Source organism: Malania oleifera, chromosome 11 (genome assembly GCF_029873635.1).
Source record: "Malania oleifera isolate guangnan ecotype guangnan chromosome 11, ASM2987363v1, whole genome shotgun sequence".
Lineage (NCBI taxonomy): Eukaryota > Viridiplantae > Streptophyta > Magnoliopsida > Santalales > Ximeniaceae > Malania > Malania oleifera.
In genome coordinates, this window is record NC_080427.1 from 49,085,276 (window position 1) to 49,104,752 (window position 19,477).

At 37.6% G+C, this 19,477-nt stretch overlaps 1 protein-coding gene across 7 annotated transcripts; it reads right to left on the minus strand.

The window, feature by feature from the left end:
* Nucleotides 1-171: 171 nt before the first annotated feature.
* Nucleotides 172-19,111, minus strand: LOC131167826 (large ribosomal subunit protein mL54-like). 7 transcript variants are annotated; one of them, XM_058126794.1, is made up of 4 exons: nt 18,856-19,089; nt 15,080-15,186; nt 14,724-14,984; nt 172-714 (listed from the first exon to the last, which is right to left on the minus strand). In XM_058126794.1, the coding sequence occupies exon 4, from the start codon at nt 702-704 to the stop codon at nt 303-305; it is 402 nt and encodes a 133-aa protein (XP_057982777.1). In that variant the 5' UTR covers nt 705-714; nt 14,724-14,984; nt 15,080-15,186; nt 18,856-19,089; the 3' UTR covers nt 172-302. The 7 variants fall into 7 exon arrangements, with proteins under 7 accessions (XP_057982777.1, XP_057982776.1, XP_057982775.1 ...); XM_058126793.1 differs by lacking the exon at nt 15,080-15,186 and adding an exon at nt 18,576-18,651; XM_058126792.1 differs by lacking the exon at nt 15,080-15,186 and having other exon boundaries at nt 14,724-14,980.
* Nucleotides 19,112-19,477: the final 366 nt, after the last annotated feature.

The following is a 19,477-nucleotide window of genomic DNA, read 5'->3' on the forward strand; positions in this document are numbered from 1 at the left end:
AAGTTAAATTATATTTTTGTAAACAGTAACAAGCATTCTATTTTCCCTTTTGGCTCCCATTCTTTTCGGTAATAAGATATTTAACCAGAACAGAAGAAAGAAAAAATAAAAACAAGGAATTTCAAACACATTGATCAGTCATACAGAGGAATCATCAGGAACTAAGAGATATGATGAATCATACTTTTTTTTTCTTTTCTTTTTCCCTTTCCCACTTTTCAATTCATCATTGCAAAACATGTCTATCAGTTACGCCAAGAAATTGTGAAATGCTAGGAAAAACAGGCCCTTAGAGATTCTTATTAGTTCTTGGCTTTAACAACATTGTTTTCTTTAATCCTTGCTCGGTTGTCCAGCTTAACAAAGCGTCTGAGATCTTCATAAGGAAGAGTTTCTATATTCTTCCTTTTCAGCTCACTCAGTGCTGGGCGTTTATCAAGAAGGTGCCACAGCCAGTCAGGGTATTCAGAATCGGGCGATATTTTGGGATCTGCTCCGTCCTTGAGGATGTTGGCACCAACCACAGTAGTCGACTTGACTTCTTTGCTGAGTGTGGATGCCTTTGGAGCATCACTAGACCCACCCCCTTTGGAGCCCTTCTTTGCTTTACTCCCACCTGCGGAAAATGTCCTGCAGCCCCCAAATTCAGTTGATTCCTTGCCAAGTACAAGGCTTCTCAATGATCTGATGCACTTCATTGCCATTTCTTTAATCCTGCAAAGTAAATGGTAATTATGGTAGAAGAGAATAAGGTCTCAGCATATATAAGCACTTGGTGTGTGTTCTCATATACTCAATATTCTATGATCTGCTATGCTGATTCTGCTTGTTCCCATGGTTCTGCCATATTTTCTCTATTAACTAAACAATGAGCAAATTATCACTTGAATATTGAATTTCAAGGACTTTAGAGACATAGGCTTTAGAGCCATAGGCCACTCTGGTGAAATGTTTCACCTAGATTCTGCATTTCTTCTGAAAAGATGCACCTTATAATATGTATCAAAGGACAAAGGTTGTGGATTAAATAAGAAAAGGATTACCACCATCTTTTCTTCTTTTGACTCTCTGATCACAGTATTCTTTCTCCCACTCCAAAAGTTCCAGAAAAACTAATAGTGCAGTAACATCATGATGTTTTTCTATTAGAATACAACCATTGGTCAAGACCATGAATATAATTGGCATGGTCATTGTGATCTTTAAAAAAATTCCTTCTTTCTTTTTCGTGGAAGAAGTAAACTGCAACACATCCATCTTATTAACTACCCAGGACAATAGCGAAACTGAAAATTAACCCACAAGCACCCATTTCCAGTGTGAAACCTATCAAGAGTAATCGCATTGCTACAAACTCAAGATTGCACCTCCACACTCCTACAGATAGCCATTCAAAAGATCCAAGGGCATGTCAATCCCCATATCTTCAGAAAACATTTCTGAATCAACCATTTGGCTTCTATGAGATGTGAACTAAAACAATTATGGATTCAATTGCCATTTTGTCAAAATATTACAAGTTGACAGCGATGTTATTACAAAGGAACACAGTTTGAAGTGTAATAAATCATCCTCAAGAACACTAATGTCTTCTCAAATAGGAGTCAGCAAGATCAGACACGATTGCTCTGCAAGAATTTGTAAGCATCATACAAACAGCTTGAACTTCTAATACATTTTGTTACCAGGTTATAGTCTTCTTGGAAAAAGACAACTCACACATGTTTACTCCACAATGTTTACTCCACAAAGCCTGTGAGGCATGCATGACGAAACATCAAAGCTTGAATGATTGCACACCAAGCCATTTGTGACTCCCAAAAGGAACAATAATCTTCTTGCTTCAGAATGATCACTTCATGTATTGAGCATAAATTTATTGATCCATTTTTCAAGACCTGATTAAGGCATTTCAATCTGGAGCATATATGGCTCCATAGAAATCATCAAAATATTCATAGATACATTCAAACGTGCCAAGTAGAGAAGACCATTTCAAAATCATGAAAAGCCACTTAGGCCTTGTTTAGTTACCAGGAATCAATCAATCAAAATGGGAAAGGGGAATCAGAATGGGCATCAAGAAAAGAGAATGAACCTTGGAAGTAAAACAATTGTGTTTGGAATACAACAAATGGAACAGGAATGGAGCCCTAGAATAGGCATAACGGTCTTGTATAGACTTTGGGAATGGAAATAAACCAATCTCATTTATAATCCAATCAGATATTTCAATTTTGAAAATCTAAAATTTTAAATAATTATTTAAAAAAATAAATAAATAAGTGGGACATATGACCCCCTCATCTACAGTTACAAAATTGACCTGCACATCACACAGCCAATATCAACACCATAGGTGAAAAAGGAAATAATCTGGCAATCAATCAAAATGGGAAAGGGGAATCAGAATGGGCATCAAGAAAAGAGAATGAACCTTGGGAGTAAAACAATTGTGTTTGGAATACAACAAATGGAACAGGACTGGAGCCCTAGAATAGGCATAACGGTCTTGTATAGACTTTGGGAATGGAAATAAACCAATCCCTTATATAATCCAATCAGATATTTCAATTTTGAAAATCTAAAATATTAAATAATTATTTAAAAAAATAAATAAATAAGTGGGACATATGACCGCCTCATCTACAGTAACAAAATTGACCAGCACATCACAAAGCCAATATCAACACCATAGGTGAAAAAGGAAATAATCTGGCAATTATACACAAAATAATTGGCAATTGTAGGTGGAATGAAAGACACTGCCATCATGCTACAAGCAACTATTATGCATATAACTGGACCCAACAATGTTACAACTACAATGCTTCTTTCATTGAATTAATTTAATTTAAGTTGAGGTAAACCTTTTTAGTTTCAGATTATTTTCAGTTCAGCCAAAGAAAGGAGTACACCCTTAACCATCAAAGCTAATATGAAAAAATGACACATGGTCACATCAACTTTTAAGGTTGCAATAAATCAAATCTGCAAACTAAAATCCCAAAAATCAACAAAGCCCCAGCAAAAAGTTCTCATCAGCTCACAGCCCTTTCATTATAGGTTTCTTTTTCTTGGAGAGGAAAAAGAAAACTATTAAGAGAGAAGAATGCTCAAGGAGGATGAGAATTCCTCATCAAAGTAAAGGAAATAAAGGGAAGAATAAGTGAAAATAAAAAAAATAAAAATAACTAATACAATAGGACTGCCCAGCAAATATGCTGAATGTCCAAAAAACCATCCTGCCAAAAACCATGCTAATAGGAAGCTTTACCCTTTATTTTTCATCTTACTTTGTGTCCTGAGGCTTATATTTCATCTTTTCTCATTATTGATAGTTCTTCCAAAAACATAGGCAAGAAATATAAGCCTCAGAACACTCTGCAAGCCAAAGGTCCTTCCAAAAACAAACCCTATAACAATCCCCCGCTTTTATTTAGTACAGGGAAAGAAGAAATGATATACCAGCGAACTGAACTTCCATGGGCTTTCATCAAAGAACCTAGCTACAATATTAGCATCTCACCCAAAGGGAATCAGTTTCTAAGGGGAACACCATAACCACTTACTCAGCAGAACAACGTCTTTAGACACCAAATTACCTGAGATCCCCCCCTCCCCAGTTGCCCGTCTATCCTTAGAGCTACAAAGAACCTCCCAAGTCACAATATGCTCCCTCCTCTAGCACACCCCTGGCTGTAGAAATTCTTTCCTGATCCTCTCAAGTCTGCTAGCAACCCTCACCAGCATCTTAAACAAGGATAAAAAATACAGAGACATTAAAGAAAGCCAAGCCTGGATTAAGGAAATGCAACCTCCCGAAGAGAAGAGTGCAATCTTCCGCCAATCAAGACATTTAGACACCTTAACAAGTCCCAAATCTCTCAAAACAAGGATTTCCTTCTAGCAGAGACTCATGACAGCAGCATATCTAGACTTGACCGATAGACTCATGACACTTTAACAAGTCCCAAATCTCTCAAAACAAGAAAAAGGCTACTTTAAATCCCACACCTCATGACAGGAGCATACCTAGACTTGACCAAAAGAGTCAGATTAATAGCAGCTACACCACATATCTAAAATTCTAAACTAATCTTAACCCATAAACTAACTCAGAAATCTGTAAAATAGTGAGAATATTATGGAAAAAGACTGATTCTAACAACAAAAAAGAGAATCATCAGCAAACTGCACAAGAGAGACCATCCCTTGTCCCTGCCTACAGCAATACCATGAATGAAACCTCCATCGATGGCACTATCAATCATCCTACTTAACACATAGAAAGGAAAAAAAAAGGGCAGCTTGGTGCACAAAGCTCCTGCGTATGCCGGATCCAGGTAAGGGGCGGACCACAATGGGTTAGTACGCAGTCTTACCTTACATTTTTGCAAGTGGCTGTTTCCATGCCTCAAACCCGTGACCTGGAGGTCACACGGAAACAACCTTACCGTTGCGCCTAAGCTCCCCTTCATCCTACACACATCAGCAACCAAAATAAAAAGAAACACAGACAATACATCCCATTGCCTCACCACTCTAGGTGCTAAAACCTAAGTCTTACTGTCTTAGGCTCTCTTAATAATCACATAAAAAGAGGCACAAGAACAAAAAACCCTAATCCAGCCTCTCCATTTAAACCCAAACCCCTTCCTATGATTGAAAATGAAGCAAACTAACCCTAGCATACGCCTTCTTAAAGTTTTGCTTAAGAATTAAGCTCTTATTCTTCCTTCTCCTAACATCCTCCACAACTCCATTAGCAACAACAACAGCATCTAAAGATATAACAACCATCACAGAGGCTGCCCAGGAGCTATATATGGATATGGTATTCCTTATCACTTCCTTAAGCCTATTGTGTAGAACCTTAACAATGATTTTATATGGAGTAATAATCAAAGTAATAGGAGTATAGGGCAGAAATCACAAACATGAACGGAGAGGCCTTTCCTGAGAATCAACCCCTGCAACCCCCAATTAGCATGAAATTTGTGAAAAACCTTCATCAACTCAATGTTAATCACATCCCAATAGTTCAGAAAAAATGCTAAATTAAACCCATCTAGCCTAGGAGCTTTGCTCCCCATCCACGCTGAACAATCATCATTTAACCTAACCATTTCTTTGGCTCTGTCTGCTTTTGTTAAAAAGAGACAAATTTTAGATGCAGTCCTAGTAGCAAATGTGGGTGTCGAGGGCATTAAGAGGAGGGGCAAAAAGGGCATCATTTTCAAATTGGATTTCAAGAAAGCTTATGATATGGTCCAATGGAGTTTCCTAGATAAGGTGTTGGTTAAAAAGGGTATTGGGCCTTTACACCGTAAGTGGATTAAAGGTTGCCTTAGTTCAGCCAGTATGTCAGTGATTGTCAACTGGCCAGCCCACATATTGGTTTGGGATGTACAGGGGATCCATTATCTCCTTTTTTGTTTGCGCTAGTGGTGGACGATTTGAGTAGGCTTGTGCTTTGCACCCAGCATCTAGGAGTGATTAGGGGTCTAGAAGTTGGTAGGGAGGAGGTGGAGGTGTCTCATTTGCAATTTGCAGATGAATCGATGATACTATTTTCTTTTTAGAGAATAGTATTAAGAAATTTTGTAAGGTCCTTACTTTGCTCAGCATTTTTTAGAAGATTTTAGGGTTGAAAATAAATTTGGGTGAGAGTGGCTTAGCAGGCATTAATTTGAATAATAGGGAGATAAAGGTTTCAGATCTCTAACAGGGTGCGATTTGTTGTCCTGGCCCATCTCTTATCTTGGCCTTCCTCTTGGGGGTCACCCTTTGTCTATTAATTTCTACTCGGTGATCGAAATGGTAGAGAAAAGATTTGAGGGTCGGAAGATGGCTTATCTCTCTTTGGAGGCAAGATTAGTCTCATTAGTGCTTCCCACTCTAATATTCCCACTTATTTTCTATTGTGAAAATAATGCCTCTTCCAACAATGCACAGCGGAATAAACATTGTAAAGGATCAAACAACACCATATGCAACAATCTCAATGGTGAAATACATAATATATATCCACAACCATAGCAATATAAAGAGAGTAAAGATAAGAACAACGACACCAAGAATTACGTGGTTCGGCAAAGCCTACATCCACGGGAGCAATTGGCAAGAGATTTCACTATGAAAATCAAATATACACACTCAATGATCTTCTCTCCTTCTCTCACCCCTCTCTTACTCTCTTACTTGTCAAAATATGCCCAAAAGAACATATATAACAAGCCCTCAAAAACTGCCATCAGAACCCCCAACCGTCACACCGTTTACATTCAAAATTCAAATATTTTCTCGCAGCCCAGAAGCACTCGTCGATGAGACAGAGAAGACCACTCGTCAACTAGTCTATTCACTCGTCCACAAGTCTTTGCTGTTTGCCCTGCACCAAGAACACATCCATATGTTTTTCTCCCTTTGCTTATAAAACCCCGAAGTATAAGAGCCACACCATTAACAACATTTTCTCTCATTTTAAAATCCCCACGAAATTAGCTGGGCATTTGTTGAATCTTATGAAAAAAAAATATTTTGGTTCAGTTACTTAGACGATTAGAGGGATCACCTTGTTATTTAGGAAACTAGGAGACAAAAATCAAAAGGAAGTTTGAGGCTCGGTAATGTGGTTTCTAAGAACACCTCCTTAATGGGTAAATGGTTATGGAAATTCTCCTTAAAACTTTATTCCTTATGGCACAATGTAATTAAGAGCAAGTAAGGTAATCATAGGAATGGGTGGAGTACCAGGGGGAGTACCATTGTTACTCGCGCAAGCTCCTGAAAATTTGTTTCACACATCTCCGGTTATTTTTCTCCCCTCACTTATTTCACTCTCATCATTGGGGATAGGGTTAATTTTGGGAAAATATTTGGACAGGCGAGACTTCATTTGAACTTTTGGTGCCTCTTTTGTATAGGCTTTCTTCCATCCATAATGCAACAATTTCAAAATTCTATTCTTCTGAGGGGTGGGTATTGCTTCATGACTCATGAGACTTGCATTTTCCAGGAGTTTCAACAAGAGAGAAGTAGATATTAGGCTTTGGATTGGGGGGCACTTTGAGGTCCTTTTCTTCAGTCTTTTTCTTTTGTCTATCTTATGAAATCTCTAAACCCTACCCCATTCTATCTGGATAAAGTTGTATGGAAGGCTAAAGTCTTTTTCGATATTCGATCTTTCATTTGGACATTGGTTCTCAACAGGTTCAACTCGAATGACGTGCTCCAAACTAGGAAGCCTCACAAAACCTCAAGACAAATGTTTGCATGATGTGTCACGAAGCAAATGAGACTTCATTATTATTTATTTTGCAATGTGGGGTGGCGAGATTTTTGTGGAACAAAATGTTTTCCTACTTTGGTGAGGTGGCACCATAGACTATTCATTAGTTTATAGAGGTGCACTTTTGGGGTTTTGGAAGGAATAGAAAAAGGAGAAGTTTTTTTAATTGTGTAGTTTTTGCCATCTTGGAGACATGTTGGCTTGAAAGGTGTTAAGAGGTTGTATATATCTTTTAGTATCATTATTATTGAGTGTGTTAGTAGGTTAATTAGTGGGAGTACGGGTATTATTGTCATTAGAATGTATTTAAATTTGTATTATAAATAGAGGGAGAGACTCATCTTCAAGTTAGGTCATTCATTTTTAATCAAATCTTAACATGGTATCAAAGCATGATCCTATCTAAACCCTATTTTCCTCAGCCATCGCTGGAAAACACTATTCCCGTGGTTGTTATTCCCTAATCCACCTCCATCCCATGCTAAATCACAAAACCAACCATATACCCATAATCGGACACCCCCCCCCCCCCAACAATCCACCCCACAAAATGCCATCACCGAAGGGCCCCCCATGCACCGGCCAAATGCCGGCAGGGCTGACCCCACGCTCCGGCGCGTGAGAGCATTTTTGGCAACTTTTTTTCTTTTTTTCTCTTCTATCATGCTCCGATTCCTTCTTTAAACTATATTACCAAGCTGTTAGGCCAGTTTTTCACTCAAAAATTCAACCTTTTTCGACCTTGCACTTGCGGTATTCCATTTATTTATGTTCAGGGTTTGTGAAGGCTTCCTTGTGAGTTTTTTGGAGCCATGGCAGCATACGTATGTTCAGTTGTGAGGCTGTGGCAGTGCTACATCCGTCGGTGAGTTGTTCACCTTGTCCGTGGTTGCGTCGGTGCTTCACATGGTTTGTGATTGTTCCAATTATTGATTGTTCTTCTTGTTTTTGGTGTGGCTGCTGTTTGTGAGTGCTGTGGCAGCGCTATATCCATCAGTGAGCTGTTCACCTCGTCCGTCATTGTGTCGGTGCTTCACATAGTTTGTGGTTGTCCCAATTAATTTTGTTTGTTCTTGCTGTTTTTGGTGTGATTGCTGATTTGTGAGTGTTAGGATGGAATCTATGAATCCCAAAAAATTGTTTCCTACATCGCTGCTGCAAATAATGACTCAAACGTTGGATAGAAAGAACTATGTTCAATGGTCTAAAGCTGTTCAGATTTATTTAGTAGGATTAGGGAAATCTGACCACTTGCTCCAATATGAGTCTTCTGATCAGAAGAGAAAAGATGTGTGGGTTCAGGAAGATGCCTTGATTGTTTCCTTCGTATGGAATTCAATGGAGCCACAAATTGCACGGATGTGTATGTATCTAGATACTTGCAAGCCTAGATCGCCTTCCGATCAGAGATCCACCACCGGGTACTGTATCTTGGTTGGTGGTAATTTAGTTTTTTGGAAAAGTATGAAACAAACTGTGGTGGGAAGGTCAAATGTTGAATCAAAATATAGAGCTATGGCTCACACTAACTGTGAACTTGTCTGGTTGATGAACATGTTGGAAGAACTGGGTTTTCCACATTCTCAACTTATGAAGTTGATGTGTGATAATCAAGCTACTCTTCATATTGCCTCCAAACCGGCCTTTCATGAGCGCACGAAGCACATTGAAGTTGGTCGCCACTTCGTTTAGGAGAAACTTGTGCAGAAGCTCATTACAACCGCTTATGTGAAGTCAGACATGCAGCTTGCTGATTTGTTTACCAAAGCATTGGGGGATGCTCATGTTAGATTCAAGTTAGGAGCTTATGACATTTATGCTCCAGCTTGAGGTAGAGTGTTAGAGGTTATATATGTCTTTTAGAATTATTATTATTGAGTGTGTTAGTATGTTAATTAGTGAGAGTCAGTAAGGGTATTATTGTCATTAGAATGTATTTAAATTTGTATTATAAATAGAGGGAGAGACATATCTTCAAGTTAGGTCATTCATTTTTAATCAAATCTTAACAAAAGGAATGCTAGAATTTTTAAAGACTAAAAGACTCCCCCAAGTCTGATGTGAGAGAAAGCTAAGTTTTTGGCTTACTTTTGGCTCACTCTTTTGGGGTTCTTGAAGGTCTCTAGCTGTCTGATATCCATAGGGCCTGAAAGGCAGCTTCTGTATTTTTTTTTCTTTTTTTTCTGTTTTTTTTTTTTTTTTTCGAAGGACGTCTAATTCTCCTTCTCTTTAATTGTTTTACTGTTCTTGCTTTAATGAAATTTTGTTATCTAAAAAAAACAGAAATATCACCAAAACGGGACTACAATCCCTTTGGGTACTAGTTCTTTAGTCACATTCTTACTAAACCTGCCATTAACTATCCAATGAAAAAAAAAATTAGTATTATGATTGCCCTCCTCAAAGTCTCATATTCGATATGGGAAGATTTAGTATTTCTTCATTCATTCCCATCCAATCCAAAAAGGCACAGTCCCAGATTATTCTTAGAGAGATCCTCCAATTTTAGACTATATGCCAACAAAATCAACAAAATGAAATCGGCAATGAAGTGTATCCTCCATGTAGTTTACGTCTCAGAATCCCACACTTTAGCTGCCCATATGAGTCCACCATTAGTTTTCTTCTCGTGAGTCTTACAGTCATGTTCTCTTTCTAACTGTGAATAAGCATCCCGCAAAGTTATTCCTAGGGGCATTTGATAAAATTAAGCACTAACTGCTGAATACTGAATGCAGTTCTGAATCCGACTGCTAAATTATTTCAAACTAATTTCTGAACATATATATCTTTCCTGTTTTAATGCTCAGAGCTCTCAAGGGAAAAATTCTTGTGAAAAATAAGATGCATTCTCAGAAAACATATTTTTCATTATAGTAAAAAAAATGTCTCTCAAATATAAAACAATAAAATATTATTTAATAATAAATATATAGACGTAAAATAACAAGAGCCACCCATTAATAATAAATAAACGCATATTGTCTACCATAATAAATATTTTTTTTTCTTTTAATACAAATGTTACTTACATGCATATATTCTTTAATGTGTGTGTCAGTGTGTGTGTGTGTGTATCCCTTTGGGTCATTCTGCACCTTAAATGTTACAAAATCCATTTGGGACATAATCATATCAGTCCTACTAAAAAAAATAACCATGACACCCAGAATTTGTCCTATTCATGGCTCCTTTCACCTAAAATAATTCATCTTACATTACAGATAATCTCATCAATTCCTTGGCAAATTTTACAATCTGTAAATGCTTCAGACATCTTATTATTACACAAAACAAAACACACAAACCAGCAAAGGGGCTTGTGTCAATTTCTCTACCAGGAGAAATCAAGCCCATGAGATTGGGCCAGGTGATATTGGTTCAAGCATCATCATCAACATTACCAACACAAACTGAAATCCACAAAGAAAGAAAGTGAAAGGAATTTTTCAGTAGACGGAACTCAATGTCTGCACCTCTGCATTGAACTACAGCGATTTTGCAGAGCCCTTTGTCAGCATTAACAAACAGCTCCTGCTCCAGAAACAGCTGCCAGGATCCAAGTTCCATATGTATTTCATTGTGAGTTCCTTCACATTTCCAGGCTTACAGTAGAGCGATCGAGGAGTTGTGAACCCTTCTGCGTGGCTGTGCGCTCATGTGTGGAAAGAACAGAGGAGGGAGAAATTTGTGCTTATTTAGGGGCAAATGTGTCAAAATGGGGCAAATATATGGTATTGAAAAATCAGCAAAGGGGCCAATGCTAGTTCAGCAAGAGGGCATTCAGTACCCATTCAAATCCCAAACAAACAATATTGATTCACTTATTAAGAACCTAACTACTATTTAGAGGCTATTAAGTACAAACAAATGGCCCCTTCATTTTTCTTCAGTTTAGATTATTCAGCAAAAAAGAACAAAAAAGGGAGCAAGAAGAGGCCAGAAACCCATGATCAAGGAACAAAATCAACTAAATCATCAACCCAACAAATTCAAATGAAATAGAAATATAAAAAATTCACTGTATTTCCCTCTGTTTGCTCCAAAACCCCAAACCCAAAGTACACGTCAATGGGAGCAAACGAGAGAAGGAAAGAGAAACTATTCATAAACTAGAGAGAGATTTTGGCCAAGTTTCAATTGCGGGCCGAAACTTAAGAGCATGTGATTCAAATCTACGAATAACCACAGATCAGTGCATGCATGTGCACATGTGTGTGTGTGTGTGTGAGAGAGAGAGAGAGAGAGAGAGAGAGAGAGCGAGAGAGAAGAAGAAGAAGAAGAAGAGCATGCCAGCAATTGATTTGCTGGTGGTGGGGGTGAAAGAGCAGCAGCTGAGTTTGTGATGTGTCGTCATCTGCAGGGACTTCCTCAAAATTCTTGAGGTTGGTCTTGGCTGTGAATGGTAAGGTTGCTCCTTTGTGACCAGTTGGCACAAAGGCCACGGGTTTAACCCCAAGGAAACAACTTCTCTACATAAAAGCAGGAGTAAGGCTGCATGCACTGTGACAACCCTCCCCCTACCCTTGCAAAGCAGGGAGCCTTGTGGCCCAGGGATGCCCTTTTTTCTATTTACAATACCCACCCCCAAAATCTTTTGATTGGATAACAAGAATGATGTATTTGTCAATTTTACAGGATAGTTTCATAATCCAAAGTCCCTCTATAAAAGATGCAAACAAATGGACTAATTTATGAATTTTCCTTTCAACTTCAGCCTTGACAATCTTGATTCCACACTGCTTTGCTCTGTTCTGCTCTCTCTCTCTCTCTCACACACACACATACAACAAACAAATATCACAAGGAGCAAATCAGTATTAGGGGGGTCAGACATTCCTATTCAAGTAGCCAGTGCTAACATCTAAACATGCTCATAGGGAAAATCTAGCAAAAGCAAAGACCTGAAAATCATTCTTCAATTTATCTAAGCAGCCACTGAATGTATTCAATCATGTTTGCTAGAATTGATGAGTTTAAGTTAAAATCTACAATGGATGGGACTGGGTTTAGAGATCAACTTCAAAAAAGCAGTGTGTCACAGTGTTACAATTCTTGTAACCATGTCACATTGGCTGCTTGTTATGACTTGGAGGGAACTCTGGTTAACATGGATTCGATTATGAAGACGACATAGGATGTATTCAGAATGTCATTGTAACATTATGGTTGATTTGGACTGTTGCATTGTGGCATTCTCGAGTTGTGATGTAGGATCATTAGATCCACGGTTGGTTATTCATACAATTGTATGTAAATGACAATGCATCAGAGAGATAATTCTTGGGGCAACACCAGGTGAACGGTCTACCTCCCCTCTATATCTACTTGGGTACTAAGTGAGTATCCTAAGGAGCACTCAGCAGCGGGCTCTTGACATCCTCAAGGGGTATCATGGGCTTCCATGTGGGATTGAGAAGCCCATGGACAACTCATTGGAGAATGGAGTCATGCAATACTCTTAGTCTAAAGGTTGAGACTTACACTCATGTTGGTTCTTGAGTATATTTTTGGCCAATACCATCTCATACGTAATTGGACTATCAAGGGATGTTGATCCTTTGTATGTCTAACTTGAGTAGTATATTGTGTCACTTCCCTCAACTCCAACTAGAGGTGGTAAGTGACATGTGCTCTTAAACAAAGATTGTGTTGTTGGGATGAGTTTACCTTAAGTGTTGGTGGAATTGAGTTTAACACCCGTACCTTCGAATCATGGTTCCTCGACAGTCGACAGTCTCAGTTGGGCAGGGGATTTCAAGTGGTGAGACTTGACCACTAGGTTGGACATTAGAGTATTTCCATGGATGAGGATGAGTACAAGATATAGTGTAGTGTTATCGCTACATGGGCATGGCTCCATCACACTTCAAGTAGATCAAGGCAAGGGTAGTTCCTTGTGGCCTTGGTATTCTGAAGCCTCGTGACACAGAGTTTTGTTTTCTTTTTTACGTGATTTCAATTTCAAAGAGGTCAAGTTGGGCAAGCACGTAGCTTAAGGAAGAAGATGAAAAGATTCTTCCTTTTTCGGTATTATTGTGGGATTTTTTAGTCATTTGTTCAGATAAACAAATGTATTTACAATCCTAGGATTTTGGAATTATAGGACTCAAAATCCCATAATTTTATGAACCCTAGTCACTGAGGAATACGCCACCATTCCCTTTATTCCCACCCCCTCAAGTGACATATTTCCATGTATTTTAATCTCGCTATGCAATTCCTCTAAGGCTATAAAGGACAGATGAGGACACAACACACAAAGGATGGACAAGGCAAAACCTACAAGAATAAGGCACGGCAAATGAAGAACATTATAAGTTTTAATAAATCTAATCACTTCAAACATGAAGTGTGCATGCAGCTAGCTTCTTCATCATTCTTTCATTATATTGCCATAATTTAAGTGGCTAATTCATTACTCTTGTTTTTCAAAAGTCTTTGGTAGAGTTCACGTTGATCATGGTTCAAATCAAATATTCACAAAATTCATTCATTAACACTCTCAGAACTCTGGATTCGAAATCACTAATGCCTACACACAAATATACATTACACCTATCACCTATGTCACTCAAAAAAAAAAAATTTTATTAAGAAATATGATATGATTGGAAATGTAATAATGATGATAAATATGCATACATCACAAGTAGAAAAACACGATCTGACCTCTCTCAAAATGAATTACAGTAGAAAATCAGTGTGGGATCGAGACTCACCTGTCGCCGATTAACTCGACGACGATGGATGGACGTGTAGACAAGATCTGAAAGATCACGGCTTGAGATCATTGCCGGAGAAACAGCCCACGGAAAATGAGAAGCCCTAAATGTAGATCGAAGCCCGACGAGTGATCCGTGACCCGTCCATTTAAATAAGGTTTGGGTTTGATATAAGCTGACCAGTTTATAAACAGGGTCAACCAAATTCAACCCATTTATTAAATGAGTTAGGCAAATTCAAGTCGAGTCACCCAGCGGGTGACCCGTTTTGCCACCCCTACACAGGTTGCAAAGATTATTTCTAGCTACGTCCCCGTGAAGATCACAGCTTTGTTAACTATTTGATATTATTTTGGAAACTTTAGTTGTGTCTTTTCAAATTTAATTCATTTTGCGTGGCGTGCGCTGTGGATCTAAACCAACTTGTACATCACTGTTAAGAGTGCAGATCACGGAAGTGTTTTTAGGGTCCAAAGGCTACTTGATTGGACTTATAACATATCTTCAAAGGGGTGCCTAGCTACAGGAAAGCCATGTTCTTGGAGTTGGCTACACCTAGTTTGCCCACTGGGTTTTTCAACACTTCTTTAAATGGTAGGGTTTTTTCAATATTGTTATGGCTTCTTACAGTCAAATAGAATCTATGTAGTTGTAGGAAAGAATTAATGGATAAATGTATATGTTGGTTACTGAACACAACATACCTGCAAACGCTCCAGCAGCCGTGCCCGAACGGCTGAAACGGGAGCGTCTTGGCGAATCTGGATTCCACCACGCCTGACGCCTTCGACGCCAACCTCCAGGTCTACCACAGCCTCCTCCTCAGCGACCAAGAGCTCTTCTCCACCGTCGGCCGCAACGACACCACCGCCGCTGCCAACTCTTTCGCCGCCGACTAGAGCACCTTCTTCCGTTTGTAGCACCTTCGTTGTCTCCAGCCACCACCAGCTGTCTCCTTACACTGCCTGTTTTATATGAAATGTTTAAAATTTTTAAAAATAAATAAATTATCTTTTTTAAACAGGTAACCCATTTATTAAACAGACAGATTTGAATTTACATGGTAGTCACTCGTTAATAAACGGGTCAATCCGAACCCATTTAGCCCCAGTCCGTTTATAACCTGCCCAAACCCGACCCGCTAACCTGTTTTGTCACCCCTAATCTCTGTCAGTCATTTTTCATCCCCCCCCCCCCCCCAAAAAAAACAACTGCTTCAGCTGGTTGCACAACATTGTATTGGTTAAGTAAAAAATCAACAATATCAAAACTGTTGTAAGATGTAGAAAAATAAATAGAGACGAGACAGAAATTTTATATGATTTGACTATGGTTACTCTACGGGCAAATGGAATCAAAAACTTCACTATCTCGGGAGGAATTACAAGATGATTTGGAATCAACTTGTACAAAATATCTCTTTTCTTTCTATCTCTCTTATTCTCTCATCATTTCTATATGCCTACTCTCTTCAAGCATTTTTTTTGTGTATATACAAATGAGAGAAAGATGACCCTTTTATAGGACAATAAGGATAACACATTATTTATGGTGGTGGAAGATGAAGGGGTGACGGTCATTTATATTTTTCATAACACTCTCCTTTGAATGTCACTGATATATTAACTTCTTCTGTTAGAATCTTTAAGATGTCTCATTCCGATAAAATGAACCGATTTCTTGAATGTTGTAGTAGGCAAAGCTTTGGTGAACAAATCTGCTACATTATCACTTGATCAGATCTACTGAACATCTATATCACCATTCTTTTAGAGTTCATATGTATAGAAGAATTTTGGAGAGATATGTTTCATTCTGTTACCCTTTATGTATCATCATCTTAGTTAAGTTATACATGGAGCGTTATCTTCATATAAAACTATTGGAATACTACTGATTGATTGAAGACCACAATTTGCTTGAATATGAGAAATCATTGATTTGAGTCACACATATTCTCTACTAGTTTCATGGATAGTTAGTATTTCATAATGATTGGAGAATGTTGCTTTAACCATCTGCTTTATTAATTTCCAAGATATAGCAGTTTTTCCGTAAAGAAATACATATTCAGTTTGGGATTTAGCATAGGATCATATAGATATCCAACATCTGCATATCCTACTAGTTGAGATTTGGAATCAAATGAGTATAATAGACCTAAATCAGATGTACCTCTCAAATAGCGTAAAATGTGCTTAATTCCATTCCAGTGTCGTCGAGTAGGAGCAGAGTTATATCTTATTAGTAAATTTACAGAAAACGCAATGTCGGGTCTTGTACAATTGGCCAAATACATCAAATAGCCGATAGTAATTAAAAATGATACTTCAGGATCAAGTAATTCCTCCCTCTCATCATGAGGTCGAAATGGATTCTTCTTAACATCAAGTGATCACACCATCATTGGAGATCCTAATGGATGAACTTTGTCCATATAAAATTGTCTTAATATCTTTTCGATATATTTAGATTGATGAACAAGAATTCTATCATTTACATGTTCAATCTGTAGGCAAAGACAATATTTTGTCTTTTCTAAATCTTTCATCTCAAATTCCGCCAATAAATAATTAGCAACTTTAGTGAGTTCTTCAAGAGTCCCAACGAAATTTAAATTATCAACATAAACAACAATAATAGCAAATCTAGATTTTGATCTTTTAATAAAAACACATGGACAAATAAGAACATTTATGAATCATTATTTCACAAAGTATTCACTTAATCGATTGTACCACATGCGTTTAGATTGTTTTAATCCATATATAAAACGTTGGAGTTTAATTGAATATAAATTTGCCTATCCAACGATCCATATAGGTATGATGTTACTTCGTTTATATAAGACGCATGCTCAGTCGTTCAGCAACAATTAACCCAATTAAGAATTTGAAAGTAATTCCATCCATTACGGGAGAATATGTCTCCTCATAATCAATTCTGAGTTTTTGCGAGAAACCTTGTGTCATAAGCCTTGTTTTATATAAAGTAATTTCATTATTTTTATTTCACTTGCGCACAAATACCCATTTGTATCCCACAGTTTGGACATTTTTTGTGTCTGGACTACAGGTCCAAAAACTTCTTTTTTTAATAGAAAGTTTAATTCTGATGTGATAGCCTCTTTTCATTTTGACCCAATCACTTCTATACCGACATTCATTAACATATTTCTGAACCTATCCTGGTCTCCGCAACACTTCTCAGGCCAGACACAGGGGGGTATCCTGCTCTCCACAATACTCCTCGGATCTTGCTAGCTAACTACGGTACCGTGCTCAAAACATACCTAGTCCCTCAGGTTTCTGATATCATATAGTACATTTCTTATATTATAACTGTAACATATCTCATTTTCATATTTTTGCGTAAAACCTGTCATATCATAATTTCTAATTACTGTCATAAATATATGCTCACGGCATAAAGCTGGCTGAAACTGATCTGTCCCGGCACTAGGCCAGCTGAAACTGAGCTGTCACGGCACTAGGTTAGCTGAAATTGAACCATATCATAATTTCTGTAAGGTTTACAACATTTTCTGATAATCATTATCTAGTTGCACATGTTCTATATAATCATAAAATATTCTGACAGGCTTATCCATTCCATATAATATTCACACTCATTCACACTCATGCCACACAATTTGAGTATTATTCTAAAATATACTATCTGCCTGGGAAAAATATGTTTCGTTGAAAAATAGTATGAAATCTGCTTCTGGGGTTTACTCAACTCAACAGGCCTGTTTTCCCAAAAATACACATTAATTCATAAATGCCATTTCTAAATGTTTGAATTCCCAAAAAAATCATAGATATAATTTCTGTAAACAAATATTACATTATAATTTTTTAAAAGATACCTGATATAATCTATCCCCTTACCTGATTTCTGAAAAATGTCTGCAGGGTTCCTAGAACCATGCCTGCGGTGAACGCACAAAACCCTATATCCATAAACCCTACTTTAATTCACTCAACCCCAGAATAACGGCCATTTCAACATTCCTAGACCCACATACTCCCAATGACTAATTAAACTTTAAAACATTCTCTTTACCCTAGTTTTGGAGTGGTGTCTGGAATGCTTGAACTACGAAACCACTCCAATTAAATTGCGGAGAATCGTCGCTGGGATTCCAAAATCACATTTATCCTTCGATTCGGGCTGAAATCGGGTCAAAAATCGAAGACAGAGTAGAGAGGCCGCAGCCATAGGTGAGAGTGAGAGAGAGAGAGAGATTTAATTTCTTTTAAAAACAAAATGACCTCCAATGCTATATATAGCTAGCTGTACCTGAACGAAACCGTCGACGGTTTGGTTTTTAACCAAAACCACAATAATTCAAAACCGTTGACGGTTTTCTGAGCTCATTCAAAACCATCGATGATTTGACCTGTGCCAAACCAAATTTTCTCTTTTCCTTATTATTTCATTAATTACTATTTTTTGGGTTTCTACAATAACTTTTTTCAGAGTAGTACAACGAATATATACATTATTTTCTTCTTCTACAAAATGATGAAAAATTTTAACTGAATATGTACCAACGGCATAAATGCACTGCTTGGATGCACAGAATAATAAAGGGGAGAATGCAGCAGAAAGATAAACAAGCAAAATCTTACATGGCCGAGGAGATCAGGAGAAGAGAGAAGAATGAGGCCCCAAGTTAACAAACCAGCAGCATCAGGAGTCGACATATTCAGTATTCATCAGAATGATCAGTAGTAAAATTTATGTTTAAGAGCGTGGACGAGGAGATCGGGAGAAGAGAAGGAATTGATGCCAAATTAAATATAATCCAGAGATCGTCGGAGAAGTTACCTCAATCATGTGGCTGAGGGGTTGTGCGCCTGCGTTTGTGTTACCACTAGGCTCCTAAAGGCCGCGGATGACGAGAGAAGGAGAGACGCGAAGTGTGAGGCGGAAGCAAACAGCAGTTTCGGCGATTCGCAGAGGACAGTGGAGCTGTGACTTGGGAGGCGACTGCCGAAGTGTGTGTGATTGTGTGAAGGGAAGCTGTGAAAGGCAACTACATTTAGGGTTTGAAACATCATTAGTTAGTTATATCTGTATCACTACTACTACTACTACTATTAGTATTATTATTATTATTATTATTATTATTTTCTATCATAATATTATATTCTAATTCCATTTCTGGAATTGATTGCTCGGGAGGATTTTCATCTTACTCATTTATATTTTGTTTAGAATTAATTATAAATTTATCAAGAACTCCCTTTTAATATAACACTAATTATTCTATTTTCTTTTTCTTTCTTCGTTTTTCATATCTGGATTCATATTTTCTCGTTGACATATTTAAATTTCAAAATTAACACTAACTATAAATTGATAAATTATACAAATAAATTTAATAAATCTATAAAAATAATATATTGAAATAATAGAACTTGATTATTATTATTATTCTTGCAAATTG